The 17,644-nt window shown below is 42.3% G+C and overlaps 2 protein-coding genes across 3 annotated transcripts in view; one reads left to right on the top strand and one right to left on the bottom strand.

Annotated features, from left to right (window-relative positions):
* The window catches only part of tnnt3a (troponin T type 3a (skeletal, fast)), a 22,697-nt gene extending 15,425 nt beyond the window's left edge, over window positions 1-7,272 (bottom strand). Inside the window, exons 1-5 of one of the 2 annotated variants that reach the window (XM_034177329.1) lie at window positions 7,135-7,272; window positions 4,990-5,030; window positions 4,892-4,905; window positions 3,915-3,923; window positions 54-72 (exon numbers count right to left, since the gene is read on the bottom strand). In XM_034177329.1, coding sequence (XP_034033220.1) covers window positions 54-72; window positions 3,915-3,923; window positions 4,892-4,905; window positions 4,990-5,009 — 62 coding nt within the window. In that variant the 5' untranslated portion in view covers window positions 5,010-5,030; window positions 7,135-7,272. The remainder of the gene's footprint in view (window positions 1-53; window positions 73-3,914; window positions 3,924-4,891; window positions 4,906-4,989; window positions 5,031-7,134) is intronic. The other variant, XM_034177330.1, reaches the window with a different exon arrangement.
* Window positions 6,509-17,644, top strand: LOC117514996. Its single transcript, XM_034175557.1, has 5 exons — window positions 6,509-6,573; window positions 7,265-7,568; window positions 16,857-17,084; window positions 17,328-17,374; window positions 17,504-17,644. The coding sequence occupies exons 1-5, from the start codon at window positions 6,509-6,511 to the stop codon at window positions 17,628-17,630; spliced, it is 771 nt and encodes a 256-aa protein (XP_034031448.1). The 3' UTR covers window positions 17,631-17,644.

Below are 17,644 nucleotides of genomic sequence, written 5' to 3'. Positions count from 1 at the left end.
CTAGTAATCAGAGACAGAAATAATTTCAGATGCAAGAAAAAAAAGAAACTTACTTGAACTTTGGCTTCTCCTCTGCGTGATAACAAAATGAGACAAAAACATTATTTCATTATTTTCAGGCATTTTTTTCTCTGAAGCTCTTTGGACTCTGTGACAGATTACATTCAACACAAAATCAAAACTGGAGCCTTTTGGATCAGTTCTGAGGTTAGAGGAAAACAACAAACAAACAGGTAAATTACAACAACCACATGACAACAGTTTGACCGTTTAAACTGTTTAAACTAAACTGTGATGATATTAATGTGTTTAAAACTGAGTGTTCTTTATTTTATATTATGGCTTGACCCCAAAACCACTTTACAAAAACGGGGGGGGGGTCAGTTTTCTTCTGATTGTGGTGACATGCAGTTTTTGACACGTAGCGTAGCTTAGCATCAATGCAAAATGTACTCATGCGGTCTAATGAAATGGGCGTGGCTAGTAGCCACAGCGATGTCTTGATGTGCCGATAATAACAGCACACAACCATCAGAATTCTTATTTAGAATGATACCAAAGGAATAATGTTAGTGGAATAATTATTTACTCACAGACTGGCTCATCTGGTTTTGAGCCAGCTACATGCTAGTTAGCATTAAGCTGTTGCAGTAGCTGAGTTACTATAGAGGGTTTTCAATCACGTGACCGATTTGCTGCAGGACAGGTGCCGTCTCCATTCTGGATTACAAGGAGGCTGGCACCTGATAGAAAAATGGAGAGATGCTTTAAATCCTCGAGATAAAGCTATTTATCATGATAGATGTGTAGCAGTTGGTTCAGTGGATCCGTATCTTATGCCAGATAGTGAATTTAGTGGTGATGTAACGAACTGGCCGACAGTGTCACACTGCGATATTGTAAACTAGGAAACTGCTGACCAGGTCAGCCTCGCCGGCCTCCTGCAGAGCATCACAGCGGAGCTCTGAAAGTGGAGGTCGTCTTGAAGCTTCTGCAATTGTTCGCCAAATGCACGTAGCGTATCACAGCGACCACCGCGTGGTAATCCAGAATGGCTGCGGGACACAAAATGATGTGACTGATACGTCACATGAAAACTCTCTATAGCTAGCTAACATGTTACCTACCAGACTAATAAATTAATATTAATTGGATGTTTTGTGTAATAATCCAACCTGAATGAATTATAATTAATAAATAAATGAATTATAATGTCATCAAGCAGAATTTTATGACAATCTATAATGTGATCTAGCTAATGGCTAGCTGCTGGAGCTGTTGTGTCACTTGGAGGTTAGTTAATAGCATGGTTAGTAGTTTGATCAATATGAGTTCACGTGTGTTGACTTAAATTTGAAGTACACAGATACGAGGTCTCTTAGATAATAAACTGACACTTTTATTTTTTTTTTTAACTATATGGATTTGAATGACATGCGATTACACCAATCATGCTTGAACCCTCGTGCGCATGCGTGAGTTTTTTCACGCGTGTCGGTGACGTCATTTCCCTGTGGGCAGGCCTTGAGTGAGATGTGGTCCCGCCCTCTCGGCTGAATTCCTTTGTTTCACACGCTGCTCGAGACAGCGCGCGTTGCTTTATCAAAATTTTTTCTGGACCTGTGAGGAATATCCGAGTGGACACTATTCGAGAAATTAAGCTGGTTTTCTGTGAAAAGTTTAACGGCTGATGAGAGATTATGGGGTGTTTCTGTCGGTGTAAGGACTTCCCACGGAGCGGGACGTCCTGCAGCGCTTCCAGGCGCTGTCGTCGGCCTGTTTCGAGCTGAAAACATCCTAATTTAAGGCTTAACTCACCCAGGACATCGTGAGAGAACAGAGAAGATTCAGAAGAGGCCGGCATTCCACTGTTTAAGGACATTTTTTTAATGAAAGACGTACGCGCAAATTCGCCGAGTCGTTTCCGTGACGACTCGGCAAATCTGTGTGTGCCGCGACAGGAAAAACACCTCCGTGTTGAAAACCATTTGTAGAATTCAGGCGGCTTTTAATGGCTTTCAACAAGTGAGTAACTGAGAAATTGTTTAACAGCTTGGGCATGTTCCAACTTGCCCGTTAAGGTTTCCAACGGAGGTGTTTTTCCTGTCGCGACCCCCCGTGGTCGGGTCCGGCCCGACATGCGACTCTACCCGTACGTTCTTTCATTACAAAATGACCGTTAACAATGGAATGTCCGAATAAACTCCTCATGCCGACTTCTTCTGAAAGTTCTCTGTTCTCTGACGACTTACTGCGTCAACAGAGCCTGAAATGTGGAAGTTTTCAACTTGAAACGGCGAGACGCTGCCGCCTCGAAGCGCAGATCGCCGTCAGGCGCCGTGGACCGTCCTTAAAGCGGCACTACCAGACCAAAATCTCTCATCAGCCGTTAAAATTTTTACCGAAAACCAGCTGAATTTATCGAATGGTGTCCACTCAGTTGTGCCTTACAGTTTTGAAAAAATTTTTATCAAACAAAGCAACAGTCTCTGAGCCATTCCTAAACAATGAAAAAAATCGACGAGTGGGTGGACGACTCCTCACTCAAAGACTGCCCACAGGCGAATGACGTAACCGACAGGCATGAAAAAACTCTTGCATGCCCACGAGGGTTCAAGCATGTCTGATGTAATCACACGTGATTCAAATCCATATGGTTTTTGAAAAAAATAATAAGGTCGGATACTTTTCTAATAGACCTTGTATGCTGAAGGAAACTTTTCTCCCCATTGGATAAATCTGGTTGTAGCCTTTCTTTGTTTCTGACGTTTAGCCCTGAATACTGCAGCGTGAAGCAGATGAGTGTCTGTGACTCCCCCTGCAGGGTACAACAGTCCATAGTAGCCAGCTGGGTGGACTGGGACAAACGGGAATTGAACTCAGGTCAACATACTTTTCAACTCATTGCTAACATGCTGACCTACCCCCTCTTGTAGCCTGTTACACTGAAAACATCTTTAAAACAGACAAACAAAAACTAAAGTATGCACACCCCTAATGGCAAGTTTGAGCTGTTTCTAGAAATGCGTTCGCTAACATGTTAGCATTTAATATTCTGTTGTGTTTTCCCTTTTACATGTTGAATTTAACATTTTAAATTGTGTTTTATTTAAAATACTACACATTTATCAGCTTCTTCTTCAGTGGTGTCTGCATGCACCATGCCAAAGCAAGATGTACATTACAGACATTAGCAAGCACTAATGCTACGAACAAATGGCTACATTTAAGCCAGCAAAAACTAAAGATTAGCTTGATGGCACTGATGATAAAGCGGCTTAGTAGAGTTCTTTTTAGAAGATGTCCTGACAGTCACATGGGGCACAAAGTGGACAACCACTTAACTATGAACAAAGCACCATATTTCAGCTTAGACATGAGAGATTTTTCCATCTTATATTAGCTTCTTACTACTTGTTATTTAGTAAAAAGTATTAAAATGTTTAGAAATGATAAAAAATAAAAAACGCAGAAATCTTCCTTTACAAGTCCAAATAAAATCTAGAAGTGGCTGTAAATAAATCATGCTAACATCATATCCTACATAAGTTGACACTAGCACATTGTGTAGCTAATTATCAACTCGTGTGTTAACTGGTTGATAAAAAGTAGATTTTTTTTTTTCCCTGCATTTTCAAGTTTCATGAAACTTGAAACAAAAAGTCAAAGAACAAATATGGAGTCTGAGGTTAATGACCATGCAGGTCAAGTAATGGCCACCAGATGGTGATGACGTTGTTGCAAACGTGAAATGTTCCGCCATGGTTGAATGAGGTGAAAAACAAAAGGTAGTTTTAACCCGTTTCATTCATCTCTGGTAGAGTTAGCATTAATTAGCATACTACAGAAAGTCCACATGCAGAGGCGAGTGTGCAGTGTTAGCATTAGTAACACGTCTGCAGGCTGCAGCTTACCATCGTATTCTTCAAGTTCCGGCCCAGAAAGAAAGGAGCAGAAGAACATCATCAAAAGATCCCATTTGTACCCGTTTTGGACACATTACAAATAAAGAAATGTAGACGGGTACGCTGGGATCCACGCGAAGCATCGGCAGCGCGGTTGTCCTGGGCCGAGCCGGGCCTCGGACCTCACAAAGACGGCTGCTGGGTTCAGCGCAGGACGACCGAGCAGTTACAGATGTTCATGCAGAGTTGCAGGATTCATTGCTAACAAACCAAAAACAGCAATTTGTTAGAATTGAAGTTGTTGTTTTGTTAGCGATGACTGTAACGGTGCTACAGCAACAGAACAACAAACAGCGTCTACCAAAACCATTCCGACGCCGTTGGCCTCCAGCTGTGTCGTAACAGCCACTTCATCTTTCTAAAGTAATGCTCTATAATCACAAAGTAAAAACAAACATGTATGAATGATCACTTTTACAGCCACTTGTCTTTAGATGAGCTGCAGATGCAAGAACGTTTCATTGACGTTCAGTGAAAATCAGTTTGTAAGAAATGTAGAGTCTGACATGATGCAATAAATCTGTCAAAGACTGAGTGAGTGAAGGAGACACTGAGGGCTGTTTCAGACACCTGGCTGCAAAAATCATTTTGTGAAAGTGGCATGTTTTGATTATGTTGTAGAGATTTGTTTTGACAATGAGACCAAAGAGCATTTCTTTTTTAAAAATTTGAAAACAAATTTGATGTTAAATCGTCAAAGTCGAGGACGTGAATTGTTTCCTTAGACGCTGTGTGCAGGATTGCAGCAGTGTGGCAGAACTTGAATCTGGAGGAGTTAAGCCAAACCTGCAAACATCTCAAATTAAACACCAGGATTTAGAACAGGAGCCCCTGACAGGTTTGGACCAGAACCCTTGACAGCACCTGTTCCTTGTTTTGGGGGATTTTATTGTTGGTGGAATAACATTTTTTTTTAAGTAACTTACCCTCCACATGCTCACTGTAAAACAGAAGGCAGAGAGATTAGAGGGCGGGGTCTAAAGAGTGCTGTTGAGATTAAAAGGGCGGAGCCTGCTGTACTTACACTTCCTCTGTGTCGGACATGATGTCGGTGGACTTTGCAACCTGAAGGCAAAAGAAGACAGAAGCACTTACAGTCGGTCTGAGAGCCGCCTGCTGTATTTAGAGCTCAGGATTAAGTTGCACATGTTTGAAAGATTTCCCACTGGCTCCACCCATAAGCTCCGCCCTCCATGCTCTTATGCATTAAACCACGATGGGTTTTTGCCATTGTCTTGTTTTCTCTTCACACAGGAGCTTTGCTGTTTTTTTGCATTTTGCTGCACACATTCGTCCACTTTAAGCAGAATTGACACCTGAAATGGTTCATTTTAGACTCCCGTGACATATGTCACACAGGTTCATATGGAGCCAGTCCCTCCCTCATAGAGGGGGCGTGGTCAGTGGCAGCTCCCTCCCATTTGAAGGAACAGGCAGGTGGGTTTATTTTTGTTTTAACGACATGTCATGTGACCCCTTTAAGGATGTTTTAACATACTTTTCTGAATTGGCTTTAAAACCGTGTTTAATCATCAATTAAGTTTTGTTATTGTTTTAATTGCTGCTGAGATTTAATCGTTTTTATCTTCATGTGGGACACGGCGTGCGGTCTGAATCATTTTTATAATTTTTATTGTTAATCGTGTCTCATTGCTGTAGAATGTTTTAATCGTTTCCCAGAACGTTGCGGGTTTATAATTAGCGTTACAAATTGCCCTGAAACTCGACCTGTATTCTGACTCTGCTTCTCCCATGATAAATGAGACGCCGGCCAAACATAGATTTCTGTCAAAAGACTTTTTATTTTTTTATACTGTTGCCATGGGCAACAGGAAATTACTTCATGAATTAAGGTTAAGAAAATTAGTGAACTTAAGGGGGGAAGGAGGTCCTCAGGGGTGACGGTGAAGGTCAGGGTCCTGCCGTCTCCACCTCACTTTAAGAACTTTCAATCTTTAGCAGCATTATGTAAATAAATAATATAAAGTTAAATCATTTCTTTTTCTGGACATTAATCATCTGTTTTCCATCAGCATCGTTAGCATGAGTCCACCGCCACGGCGTCCAACCTCACATCCATTCCACATGGACAGCTGCACCGGACCCGGATCCGGTTTCAGGGGACCTAATGTTGAAGCTCGGATGTCTTCTCCTGGAGCGCTACCCATAATTCCACCTTCATTTCCTTATGTGGCACTCACACGGTTCCTGCAGTCGTCTCCATGTGGGTCTCTGCTGACTGAAGCAAAGCTACTGCTGAAGGTCAAAGGTCAAACCTCCGGATTCCTCACATGTCTTCAGTCTGAGCTTAATGCACTTCATTAAATGGGGTATTTGTTTAGGATCTGTCTGGAGCTCCTTGGCTTGGGTTCGAGATGTTAAAGTGTTTATCCGCACGTTATGTCTGATATGATGCCCACGTATGCCCCGCCTCCTTACAGCACCGACATTAAACACCCAAAATAAGAAAATTTTAAAAATTTAAAAGCCTATAAAAGAAAGTTCAATCTCCTGCACTCAAAGCAGCAACTCGAAGGAGCAAAATGTCTGAGGAATCAGTCAAAGAAGCTTCTGAAGCTGAAACCTGCTTCAGAGTCTTTAAGCTCCTGTAAATCCCACAGGTATGAAAGTCCAGCGGCTGTCTGGACCTGGACCAAACCGGGACAAAAACAATAACAAACCAGGACGAGCACATGGAGGAACCACCATTATTACCACCAACAGCCAACACACACACACACACCTTTGACATGTCATAAAGCCAGAATTAAAAAAATAAATAAACAAATTTTTAAAAAGAACAAATGGATCATGAACAAAATGATCTCAACTTTAACAGATTTGAGGGTTTTGAGATACAGAAACCACAAACAGGTAACAAGAACGGCACCCGAAAAAAAACAGGCTGCTGTTGTTTACCACAGAGGATGACTTTTTTCCTCATCGGCTCTTTGTGATGTCATAAAGACAAACAAATCTCTGACTGAATTTCTTCACTAAACATCTTTTTGAGCGAGATGATCAGTTTTATCTCACACAGCGGGACACATTAACACTGTCAGCTGTCCCCCCCGGTCCCACCCGTCAGCTGCTTATGACGTGTAACAGTCTGGACTCTGTGTCCACAGCCCGGGTGGTTCCACTCTCACACACTCTCCCTGGTTCTTACCTCAGAAAAGCTGAAAGACGTGAGCTCCCTGCTGGCCCAGACTGGCTCTAAGGTTCTGCAAACTTACCACCCTGATTATGTCCTTCTGTTATAGTGACACTTGATCCACGCCACATCCTCATTGGCCCAGGAACCAGCTGGAGGGGACACCAGCCGGCCAGCCTGATGGCTGGAGGCGGGGCAGCATCCATGTCCGTCTCTGTCTCGCCACCCACTTCCGTCAGGTCCTGGAGCTCAATAAGGAGATGGACAGATCCAGTGTAAAGGAGGGAGCCTCAAGTTTGGAGACGGGGGCAGCCAAGACCGTCCAAGGTTACTATTCTGGGGCAGCTGCATTAGGCAAGCAAATTTCATCTGAGAGCGAGAGGTTTGGACATCAGGAGGGCGGGGCGGGCGGCACTGCTTCCAGAAGACATGCAAACATCACGTCCAAGGCCAGAACCACAACTTTAGCTCAAAGTCCAACGACAAGTTCTGGTCCTTTTTCTTTCATCAACTTCATCCTTAAAATGTGAAGTTGATAATGTGGCCCACGGTCCAACAAGGACGAGGACCTAATGTGTCCAAAAAGGACGTTCCCACTGTGATGCAGCTCCAGATTAGAACATTCTGATGATAAGAAATGGCAATAAACTTTAATTTTTTTAGTCATAAGTAGATGTTGGTTAATGATTGAAGTCAGGGGACTGTCCAACACGAGGACAGGACGGCTGTCAGGACAGCACCTGAGACAGACCCTCCTGAAATGTGTGATGTCGGAATTTCAACCAGTGAGAGAAAGAGGGAGATGAAATATCTCTATATATCTCTACGTATGGAGAGATATTGATATATTGGTTCAATTAATTGTTAAAATCTCGCCATCGCACATTTTTGGTTGGACTGCAAAGACCAAATATGAAAATAAGTCTTGGGCTTCATTTCCATGAATAAATATAAACAGTACGGTGCTGTCCGGTAACTCTGTCACCGAGGCTCCTCTCAAACACTGAGTCATCATGCTAGATAGAGACGAGTGAGGGAAGCCACCAAGAAACCCAGACAGCTCTGACAGAATTCCCAGCTTCTGTGGATATGACTGGAGAAACTGGGAATGGAGCAACATTTGCCTGCTGCATCTTCACCCACAGCTTCCTGGTGGAGCAGAGGAGGACTCTGGTTTCTCACGTTCCTTATCAATCTTTTTAGAAAATCCTGTCTCGCACGTCATCACAAAGCTGTGTAACTCATGACACTGCAGACAAAACTTGCATGATACACAGTTAGAGACCTTCACAGTGCACCCAACATGGTACCTACTGATTCCACAAAGATCACAGCCTCCTCTGTGAGGTCAGGGCCTGGAAACCTGCCCTTTTTAACCTTGTGTGTAGTTTGTTTTTCCCCCAGATGGTGCGCTGCAGAGTTGAGGAACACCTGTAACTCATCATCTCCTCGCACCAGATTCACGCCAGATTCTCCCAGGAGCTTCACTGAGATTCCATGACCTTGACCTCATCTTTCCTGCTGCTTCCATATGCTCTGATGTCAGAGCTTTCTGCAGCTTGTTTCAAAGTAACCTGGCCAACTCTAACTCCTGTATTAGAGCTTGTGGTTTTCTCTGGTGTTTCCAGACACCCTCCTGCGTGGCTTCCATGTTGCAAATGCTCCTGGCTCTACATCTATCTGCACCACGGCTCTCAGCTACAGAGCATGTAGCTCTGCCATGCTTCAGTTAAGTTCCTTCATGTTCTGTGAGATTCCGCTCTCACACAGCTCCTGTCCGTGACTGCATGACTAAGAACTGTTTCCAAGAACTATTTCCAAGAACTGTTCTTCTAGAACTGTATGACCTCTGATATTGAACCACCAAGAACTTTCCAAGTCATTTCTAAAGTCAAGTCCTGTTTAATTGGAACTGCGTCACAAGACGCACCTGACCTCTGAAGATAACTCATGAACTGTGAACGTTTTCTGAACAGCAAACCTTATTTCTTAGACTGTGAACCTTATTTCCAGAACTGTGAACGTTCCTGTTTTAAGCCTTCTGTGAACTGTCTGTTGTTAAAAGCTTCAGTGTTACGAGTGCACTCACTCATCTCTCCTCCGTTCTCCTAGTTCTTGTTCTCAGCTCTGTGCGTCCCACCTGGCCCCAGCTCCAGAACCTTACACTCCAGGATTCCTGCTTCTTCTCAGACTCCCAAGTCTGTTCGTGTGTGCACAGCAGCTCCCAGATGTTCCACTGCTACAAGCAGGCCCCGTCTTGGCTCAGCAGACCATCTAACCAGCGCAGAATTGTTCACTTGTTTATTGTAAATCAATCTCTTTTCATTCACAACCAGTTCTGTTCCTTGCTCCCAGCATTTAAGTCCATCACCTGTAATGGTCCTGTCCAGACCCCGAACCATAACAGTTTCCTCACCAACAAAGACACCCAATCCACAGGTTTCCAAAAACACCCAGTCCATGCAAGCACTGAACAATGCAGGAGCCAGAACACTTCCCTGAGGAACTCCCAAATCAGCATGAGGAAAGAGCCTCTGACCCCACTCCACACAAGACTCATGGTATCAGATTATAATAACCCCGACTATGATGTCCAGCAGCTTTTTAGAAATCTGACAAATTTTCAGGGTGTTTCAGAGTTCAGATGTTAATATATTGTTTTTTGTGTTTACTGTTTATTAAATATTCTGATTTTACACTAGTAACATCACATATTTGCTGGATTAGATTTAAATGGATCATACAAAGTTCAACCACCTCCCTCTTTGTTGATGGACCAATGACATCCATCCATAATGTCAAATATCAAAATCACTGAATTCATATTTTTGAAAATGAGACAACAGAGGAAACACAATGCTTCAGGTTGTGTTCTTTCTTACAAATGTTCATCAACCCTGGTCACTACTATTATTAAGTATTATGAATTTTAAAGAGAATAAAAAAAAATTCCAAACAATATTGCAAACAAGCAGAGCATGCTGAGCCCAGCAACAAAAAGCCCAACACCAACACAGCCAGCAACAAAGAGCCTGCAACTATCGAGCACAGCAATATTGTGACAGAGTACGGCAATATTTGCAAATTTTGTTATACTTTTTGAATAATGACAATAAAGATTCTGGTTCTGATTATTGTGACCAAGCATGGCAACATTGTGACCAAGTGCAACAGTATTGTGGCTGAGTATGGCAACAGTACGGTGATATTGTGAGTATAGTAACACAGTCACCATCGTCGTCGTGAAATGTTTTCTGAAACACGTCGGCGTTACAGAGCCTCAAACATCTCATATTAACTCAGGCTGGTGAAGAAGGAATCCAGATCGTGTCCCAGCTGCTCCTTTGTCTTTTGTTTCTGTGACGTGTGTACTGAGGGACGGAAACACTCGAACCGTCAAAGACAAAATACAACAAACAGTCCAAAACAGTTCCAGAATTAAAAATAGTTTAAACATAGAAAAAATAGATTATTTGGCGAGTTTTAATGTATAACACACTAAATAAAGTCCTTTTCCAGGAATTTGAAGCACAGCTGGCTTCATAAGTATTTGGACAGTGTGTTGTCTTCGTTCGGCTCCACAGTGAAACAGTCCAGACGTTCTTGCCGTATCAACGTTCTTCATCTTTAATTCAGGGAGATTAAAAAGTATCAGACTAATCCTTTAAGAATTGTAAACGTTTTTAGACGTCAATCCACTTTCAAACCAGAAGTAACTGAATGTCCTCTGACCTGCCTCCAGGGGGAGCTGCAGTAACAGAATGGTCACTGACTTTTTTTCCCTCCAAGCCCTGCCTACCTGTAGCTGAGGCCTGAGCCCCGACCCCACCTACAGTTCCACAGGTCTTTGTCCAATCCTGAACTTGAGTTTAAAATATGTTCAGCAACAAATGCAAAATCAGTATGGTTGGCTGGGAAGTGCAAACTAAATCAGAATATTGAAAAAAGTTCCAAGATAATTCTTTCATATATATATATATATATATATATATATATATATATATATATATATATATATATATATATATATATATATATATATATATATATATATATATATATAAACTGAGCATAATAACTGGAACACAGTGTAATTTAAATCAAAGCTGTGAGTGATGATGAAACAGACCAAAGTTGCACTCTGAACTCTCTCTCCAGTCACAGAAGCCTCATCTTGGTGGCTTCCCTCATGCATCTTCTTCACTTAGTTTTGGAGAACTGTCTCCTCCCGTCAGGTTTATGGTACTGGACTGCAATATCTGTGGGTGATTCTTTAACTACGGGCACTATTGGCCTTGTAAATGTAATTTCCACCACACCATTGCCTTACAATATAAAGCGCCTTGGGGCAACCGTTTGTTGTGATTTGGCGCTATATACATGTGCTCTGATGTCACTGTTTATCTCCATAGAAACTACCCAAACAATCTTTCATACAAACTGTTTAAAGGGACATTACAGTGTTGTGGTGGAAATTACGGCAATAGTGTGGGACAACTACATTTTGTTTAAAAGAAATCACAACAGTTGTATGACATTGAATACCCCAATTATGTTTTGATTATTTTACTGATATTTTATTCAGAGATATTTTAAAACATTAGAAAAAACGTTTCTTTACCATTCATTTTTATCATTGAAGATCAAAAGTCTGGGTGTGGGACAAGCACAAAACGGCAATATTTGCATATAATGATGCTGAAAAAAGGTGAAAAAGTCATCATAGACTACTAGAACAAATTTCTTAACACACTTTCATTGTAAAGATAACTATAAAAGTGTGAAATTTCCCCTTTTTTTCTGTTTTTCATACAATATGATCAAAGGACATAATAAGTGCCCGTAGTCTAAGAATCACCCCTGTATTTCTGAATGACTGATGGAAATTAAGTAAATGCTGAGGATCTCAACAAAAGGACACGCCCACAGACCACCTGGTTGGAGCAGGTAGGAGGCTACATTCAGGAGGCGGGGATGGATCCAGCATGGACAGACGTAGAACCAGCGCATACTCCCAGACCTGATCTGACACCATAAAATTAATTAAGAGCTTTTCACACATGCACAGTTTGAACTCGCCCACAAAGGAGAATGATGGAAAGATGGTTTGTCCTCATCATGATGAAAGAATCTGAACTCCACCTCAGATCGAAAAATATTTTATCTCCTTCCCACGAGTCACAAAGATCATCATCAGGGTCCATGAGCCTGGAGACCATCTACCCTCACTGTGGAGACCATGTGTATGTTCCTGTTGCAACCAGCTGATTGGTCAGGTCTGGTGTCTCTGAGCTAGTGATTGGCTGAGTACAACTGATTTAATTAATCAGCAGTGGGTGGAGCAGGAGGAACTGGACAACATGCAGGAGCCGAGGTGGTGTCCTGTGTTTAAAACCCTCCTGTGTCAGTTCATTCTTGGCTGTTGTTAGCTTGGTGGAGCGATGTGATCTTGGAGGTCACCTTCATTTAGAACTACTGAGACAGCAACAGCAAACCTGAATCCAAACTCGCTCCATGAATCAATCAAAGAGTGTGCAGGAGTGAGCTAATCAACTCTGCAGGTGAGATCAGTAATTAGCTCCGCCCCTTCACTCAAAAAGGAAATCAGCTGGTGCCATGTGTTGACTGAAAACGGTGGACTGTTGACCAATCAATGATCTCTGTTGCTTCAAAACTCCTCAGAGTCCACAGGCCCAACAACACTTACAACACAGCCTCAGTGGGCCGAGACCTGCAATAAAAGGTATGGTGGTAAGGTAGGGGTCAACATTTAAAAATGCGCCAATCATACTGAAAACTACACCACATTATTCATCTGATTATAAAGATTATAGAAAGGTAGAGTTTGGACTATCTATGACTGAATGTTATGGAGTTATGGGTTAAAAACAACAAAATAGTAACAAAGGTCAAGTTCAGTTTGTACATGGGTCAAAAGTTAAAGTTGCTCCAATTTTGTTTTTAAAAAAATCTGAATATTATTGGTTGAGCTAATAGGATTAATAAATAGAATAGTTTTGACTGTGTTGAATGTTTGGTCTCCAAACTAAGTCAAACAAGATCAACGTCCATTGGATTCGATGACATGTGACATATGTGACCCCTTAACATGATAACTAAGCATGATACATGGTCCAAACTATTCCTTTTTTAAGACCCTGCTAACTCAACCAATAATTTTCATCACGTTTGTAAAAAATTGGAGCAACTTTAACTTTTGACCCCTGTACAAACTGAACTTGACCTCCACTCTACCGGGGAAGGTGCCGCCATCTTGTCTGTGAACATAGATAGAGCTCTACAGGGAGTGTAACATTAGGAATTTACAGCAGGCCACGGAGCAGGTGATTAGAGACCCTGCAAGGCTTATGACAAATGTGGATGTGGAATCCATTAGCGTAGTGGGGAAATCAGTGCAGAAAATGCGTTATGGTGATTGTGCAGTTTATCTGCCAGGGAGGAAAATTCAACAAGTTGAGATTGTGGCCTGCTTTCGTAGACGTGTCCATAAAAATCATAGAGGGATATGCTTTGCAAAGTTAATACTCATTATTACATTGGATGACATTGAAATTGAGGCTGGCCCAATGGTTGTTCCAGCAATATCAAAGATTTTGTGTTTGCTACCTATAGCTCATGTGGAATGTCTCAAACCTAAACCTACTTCCAGGCATCTTATACAATATATAGAACCACCCCTAAACCCAAACAGCTCAACTTTCAACCCTACTGAGGTCCTTAGTCTGGGTCTCATTAACATAAGATGCCTTAAAGGCATCTTATGTTAATGACATCCATAAGCCTTAAAATCATTGTTAATTAATGATCTAATTATTGATCATCACTTAGATATGATTGGGTTATGTGAAACCTGGCTTAAACCTACAGCTGTCTTCCCCTTAAATGAGGCCTGCCCACCTGCATACAGATTTAGTCACGTCCCTCGTGATGCGAAGCAAGGCGGTAGTGTTGCTCTTATTTATAAATCTAGGTTTAGCTTATTAGCTGTTGGGGGTCACAAATATAACTCGTATGAACATCTGATTCTCCGCTCTGCTCAGGATATTACGTATTGCCAAGGTCAGAAGTATAAAAATCAGCTGTATTACTTTGTCACTGTATAAAGGTCTCCTGGCCCATATTCTGAACTCTTAGATGAATTTGGTGTGTTCATCTCTAACTTTTCAACTATTGCAGATAACATTCTGATCATTGGTGACTTTAACGTTCATATAAATAAGCCTTTTGATCCCCTCTGCAAATCATTTATGGAATTTGTGGATGCATTAGGATTTCAGCAATGCATTCAGGACTCAGCACACATTAGTGGAAATACCCTGGATGTGGTTCTCACACATGGTATTGCTGTCACAAATATTGACATCATGCCTCTTACATCAGTGGTCTCTGATCACTCACTTATTAAGTTTACAGTTTTGTGTTTACAGCCGTGTTTAGTGAAACAACAACCTTATTTATCACTACGGCGATGCATCAAATCCTCAACTAAGACTGAACTCGAAGCTAAACTGCCTGATGTCTTAACTTCACATTTGGCAAATACCCAGTCAGTAGACAGTTTTGTGGATAGTTTAAACTCAGTGCTCAAAACTACACTCGACATGATTGTGCCACCTTTGTTAACCCCCCCCCCCCCAAAAAAAACAGTCACCTTGGTTCAATGATTATCTGCTTGACCTCATGCATAAGGCTAGAGGTCTAGAACGGAAATGGTGTAGTTCAAAATTAGAAGTATTTCACCTTGCATGGCGTGATGCTATCTTAGACTATAAACATGCATTATTGGCTACAAAGTGGACCTATTACTCTGATTTGATCAACAAAAACAATCATATCTCAAAGTTCTTGTTAGACACGGTGGAAACACTTATTCATGGACAACCACCTGTAGTTCACTCTCCTTTTACAGCACAAGATTTCCTGGATTACTTTAAGAAGAAAATAGACGACATCAGGTTAAACATATCCCAGCATGCCTTAATCCAGCCACTACACCCTGATATTGAGGTGGACACCACTACTGAGGTATTACCTAGATTTACAGAATTTGATAGTATCTCACTAGACATGCTGACAAAACTCATAACATCAATAAAAAGCACAACCTGTTTATTTGATTCTATACCAACAAAACTGTTTAAGGACCTGTGGTCCACTCTTGGGCCGAATGTGCTGGAAATTATTAATCTTTCTTTAACTTCTGGATCTGTTCCTAAATGTTTCAAATCTGCAGTGATTAAACTATTACTTAAGAAAACTAATCTTGAACCTAGTGTATTGAAAAACTATCGGCCGATATCAAATCTATCATTTTTCTCTAAAATTGTGGAAAAAGTGGTGTCGCGGAAGCTCGTAGACTATCTTACTGAGAATAATCTCTTTGAGCCACTGCAGTCTGGTTTTAGAAAATATCATTCCACAGAGACGGCTCTCACTAAAGTGGTGAATGATCTTCTGCTTACAATGGATGCAGACACCACTACGGTTCTGGTGCTGTTAGATCTCAGTGCTGCATTTGATACAGTGGATCATCATATTCTACTTGATAGGCTGGAAAATCATTTTGGGATTACTGGGAGTGGCCTTGCATGGTTGACGTCATACTTGACGTTCTCACTGTGTTTTGTACAGTAACGCTACCTCTGACCTTAGTGACATGAAATTTGGGGTTCCACAGGGGTCCGTCTTAGATCCCCTGCTTTTCTCCCTTTATGTAGCACCCCTTGGGCACATACTGTGGTGTTTTGGGATTACCATCCACTGCTATGTTGATGATACTCAGTTATACATGACAATAACTGCTGGTAATCTCATCCACATAAAATCCTTAGAAGATTGCCTTCCTGTCCCAGTGAGATCAGATTTTAAGGTTCTGCTCCTAGTCAATTCGTGGACTGGCACCTCCCTACCTAGCTGACATAATTAAACCTTACTTAACGGCGCGGGCATTGTGTTCTCATGGTGCAGGACTACTTTGTGTCCCTAGGGTGAATAAGAAGTCTGCGGGTCTTAGAGCTTTCCTTTTTTTCTTGTTTAATGCTGACAAATTATACTGTATTTCTTGTCTTTCTGATGCCTGATTCTGTTTTTTTCTTTCTGTTTAAAGTGCTGCTCCATCCAGAGATGGGTGTTTTTGCTGGAGACCCTCCTGTCCTGTGCACCAACAGCATTTCCTGTATATTTGTTCTGTGAATTGTTCTGTAATTTATGTTTGTAGCATGGCCCAAGCAGAGGGTCACCCCTTTGAGTCTGGTCTGCTTGAGGTTTCTTCCTCAGAGTTTTTTCTTACCACTGTTGCTCTGGGGGTTAGTAAGGTTAGACCTTACTTGTGTGAAGCACCTTAAGGCAACTCTGTTGTGATTTGGCGCTATATAAATGAAAATAAATTGAAATTGAATTAAATTGTAATTCTTTGTGTAGGTCATGTTACACTGAGGCTGTTTAGTCCATTTTTGTGGTCCTGATCAGGTCAAAAATTGCTTTGCAATCATATTGGACTATAAATCACAAACCATGCTGTAATGTCTCAAACATCCTGGTGCGTCCAAACACTGAGTGTCCGTCTCATTGGGCGGCTCTACACCCCGTTCAGCTTAAATTCTTCCTATTATTATTATTATTATTTTTTTTTTTTGCTGAGGAAATCTCAAGCCTTGTGCAGGATTTCTGGAACGTCACTGAAAGGCCCCTGGGTGGCCCTCGGACCCTACTTTTAGAGCCCTGAGGTGGTGAAACCTAAGGTGCCAAGGCCTGTCCATCCTCGTTGTCTCTCACCTCGCGCTGCCGTGACTCCGAGCGGATCAGGGTTTATTTTTGGACTGAGTCTGTTCCTTCCATTTGTAGGAAGGGGGGTCGAGTTGGGCTCAACAGGAACCTGCCGCACTCCAGGCTGGGACAAGCAGGCAGCAGCCGTCCGGCCGCCCCCCACACCGCAGCTGCACAGGTAACCACGCCGCCACTGCACCGTTCCTTCTCCGTTTGTCCTGCTGGCAAGGAGCAGGTAGAAGACTTATTCTGCCTGTTTGTTTTTGTTTTGTTTTTGAGCCAGCACTCAGGCTAAGTGTAGCATCGCCTCTGCTCAAAGCTCCAGCTGTCTGGTCATTTACTGATCCAGGACAGAGTTGATCACATGCCCTCGTGCTGCCACTGCTGCTTGTTCATGTTGAATTCTCTGCCGTTGTGTTCAGGAACGCTGTCCGGACTGCTTTAAACACCACCGGAACCTTTTGACCCGGTAAGTTCTTCGTTTGTCTTTGAGCCGCTTCCTAAGCAGGCAGAACTTTGGGGCTGGATTTGTTTAAAGGAGCCATTGTGGACCGGCAGGGTTCTATTACACGTCTATTCTTACTCTTTCCTCTTTGAGTCGGCGTCCTGACGGCGCTCCAAAGCCCCAACCCAGCAGTGCCTTAAATGGACCAGCCCGGGCTCGGGTGTCAGCTCTGACCCACAGGAGGGGGCACTGGCCTACAGGTCACAGCCTGCCACCATGAGGGGGTGCTCTTCC

Source organism: Thalassophryne amazonica, chromosome 8, assembly GCF_902500255.1.
Source record: "Thalassophryne amazonica chromosome 8, fThaAma1.1, whole genome shotgun sequence".
Taxonomy (NCBI): domain Eukaryota; kingdom Metazoa; phylum Chordata; class Actinopteri; order Batrachoidiformes; family Batrachoididae; genus Thalassophryne; species Thalassophryne amazonica.
The sequence above is the reverse complement of the archived record's forward strand: the minus strand, read 5'-3'. Positions and strand labels throughout refer to the sequence as shown.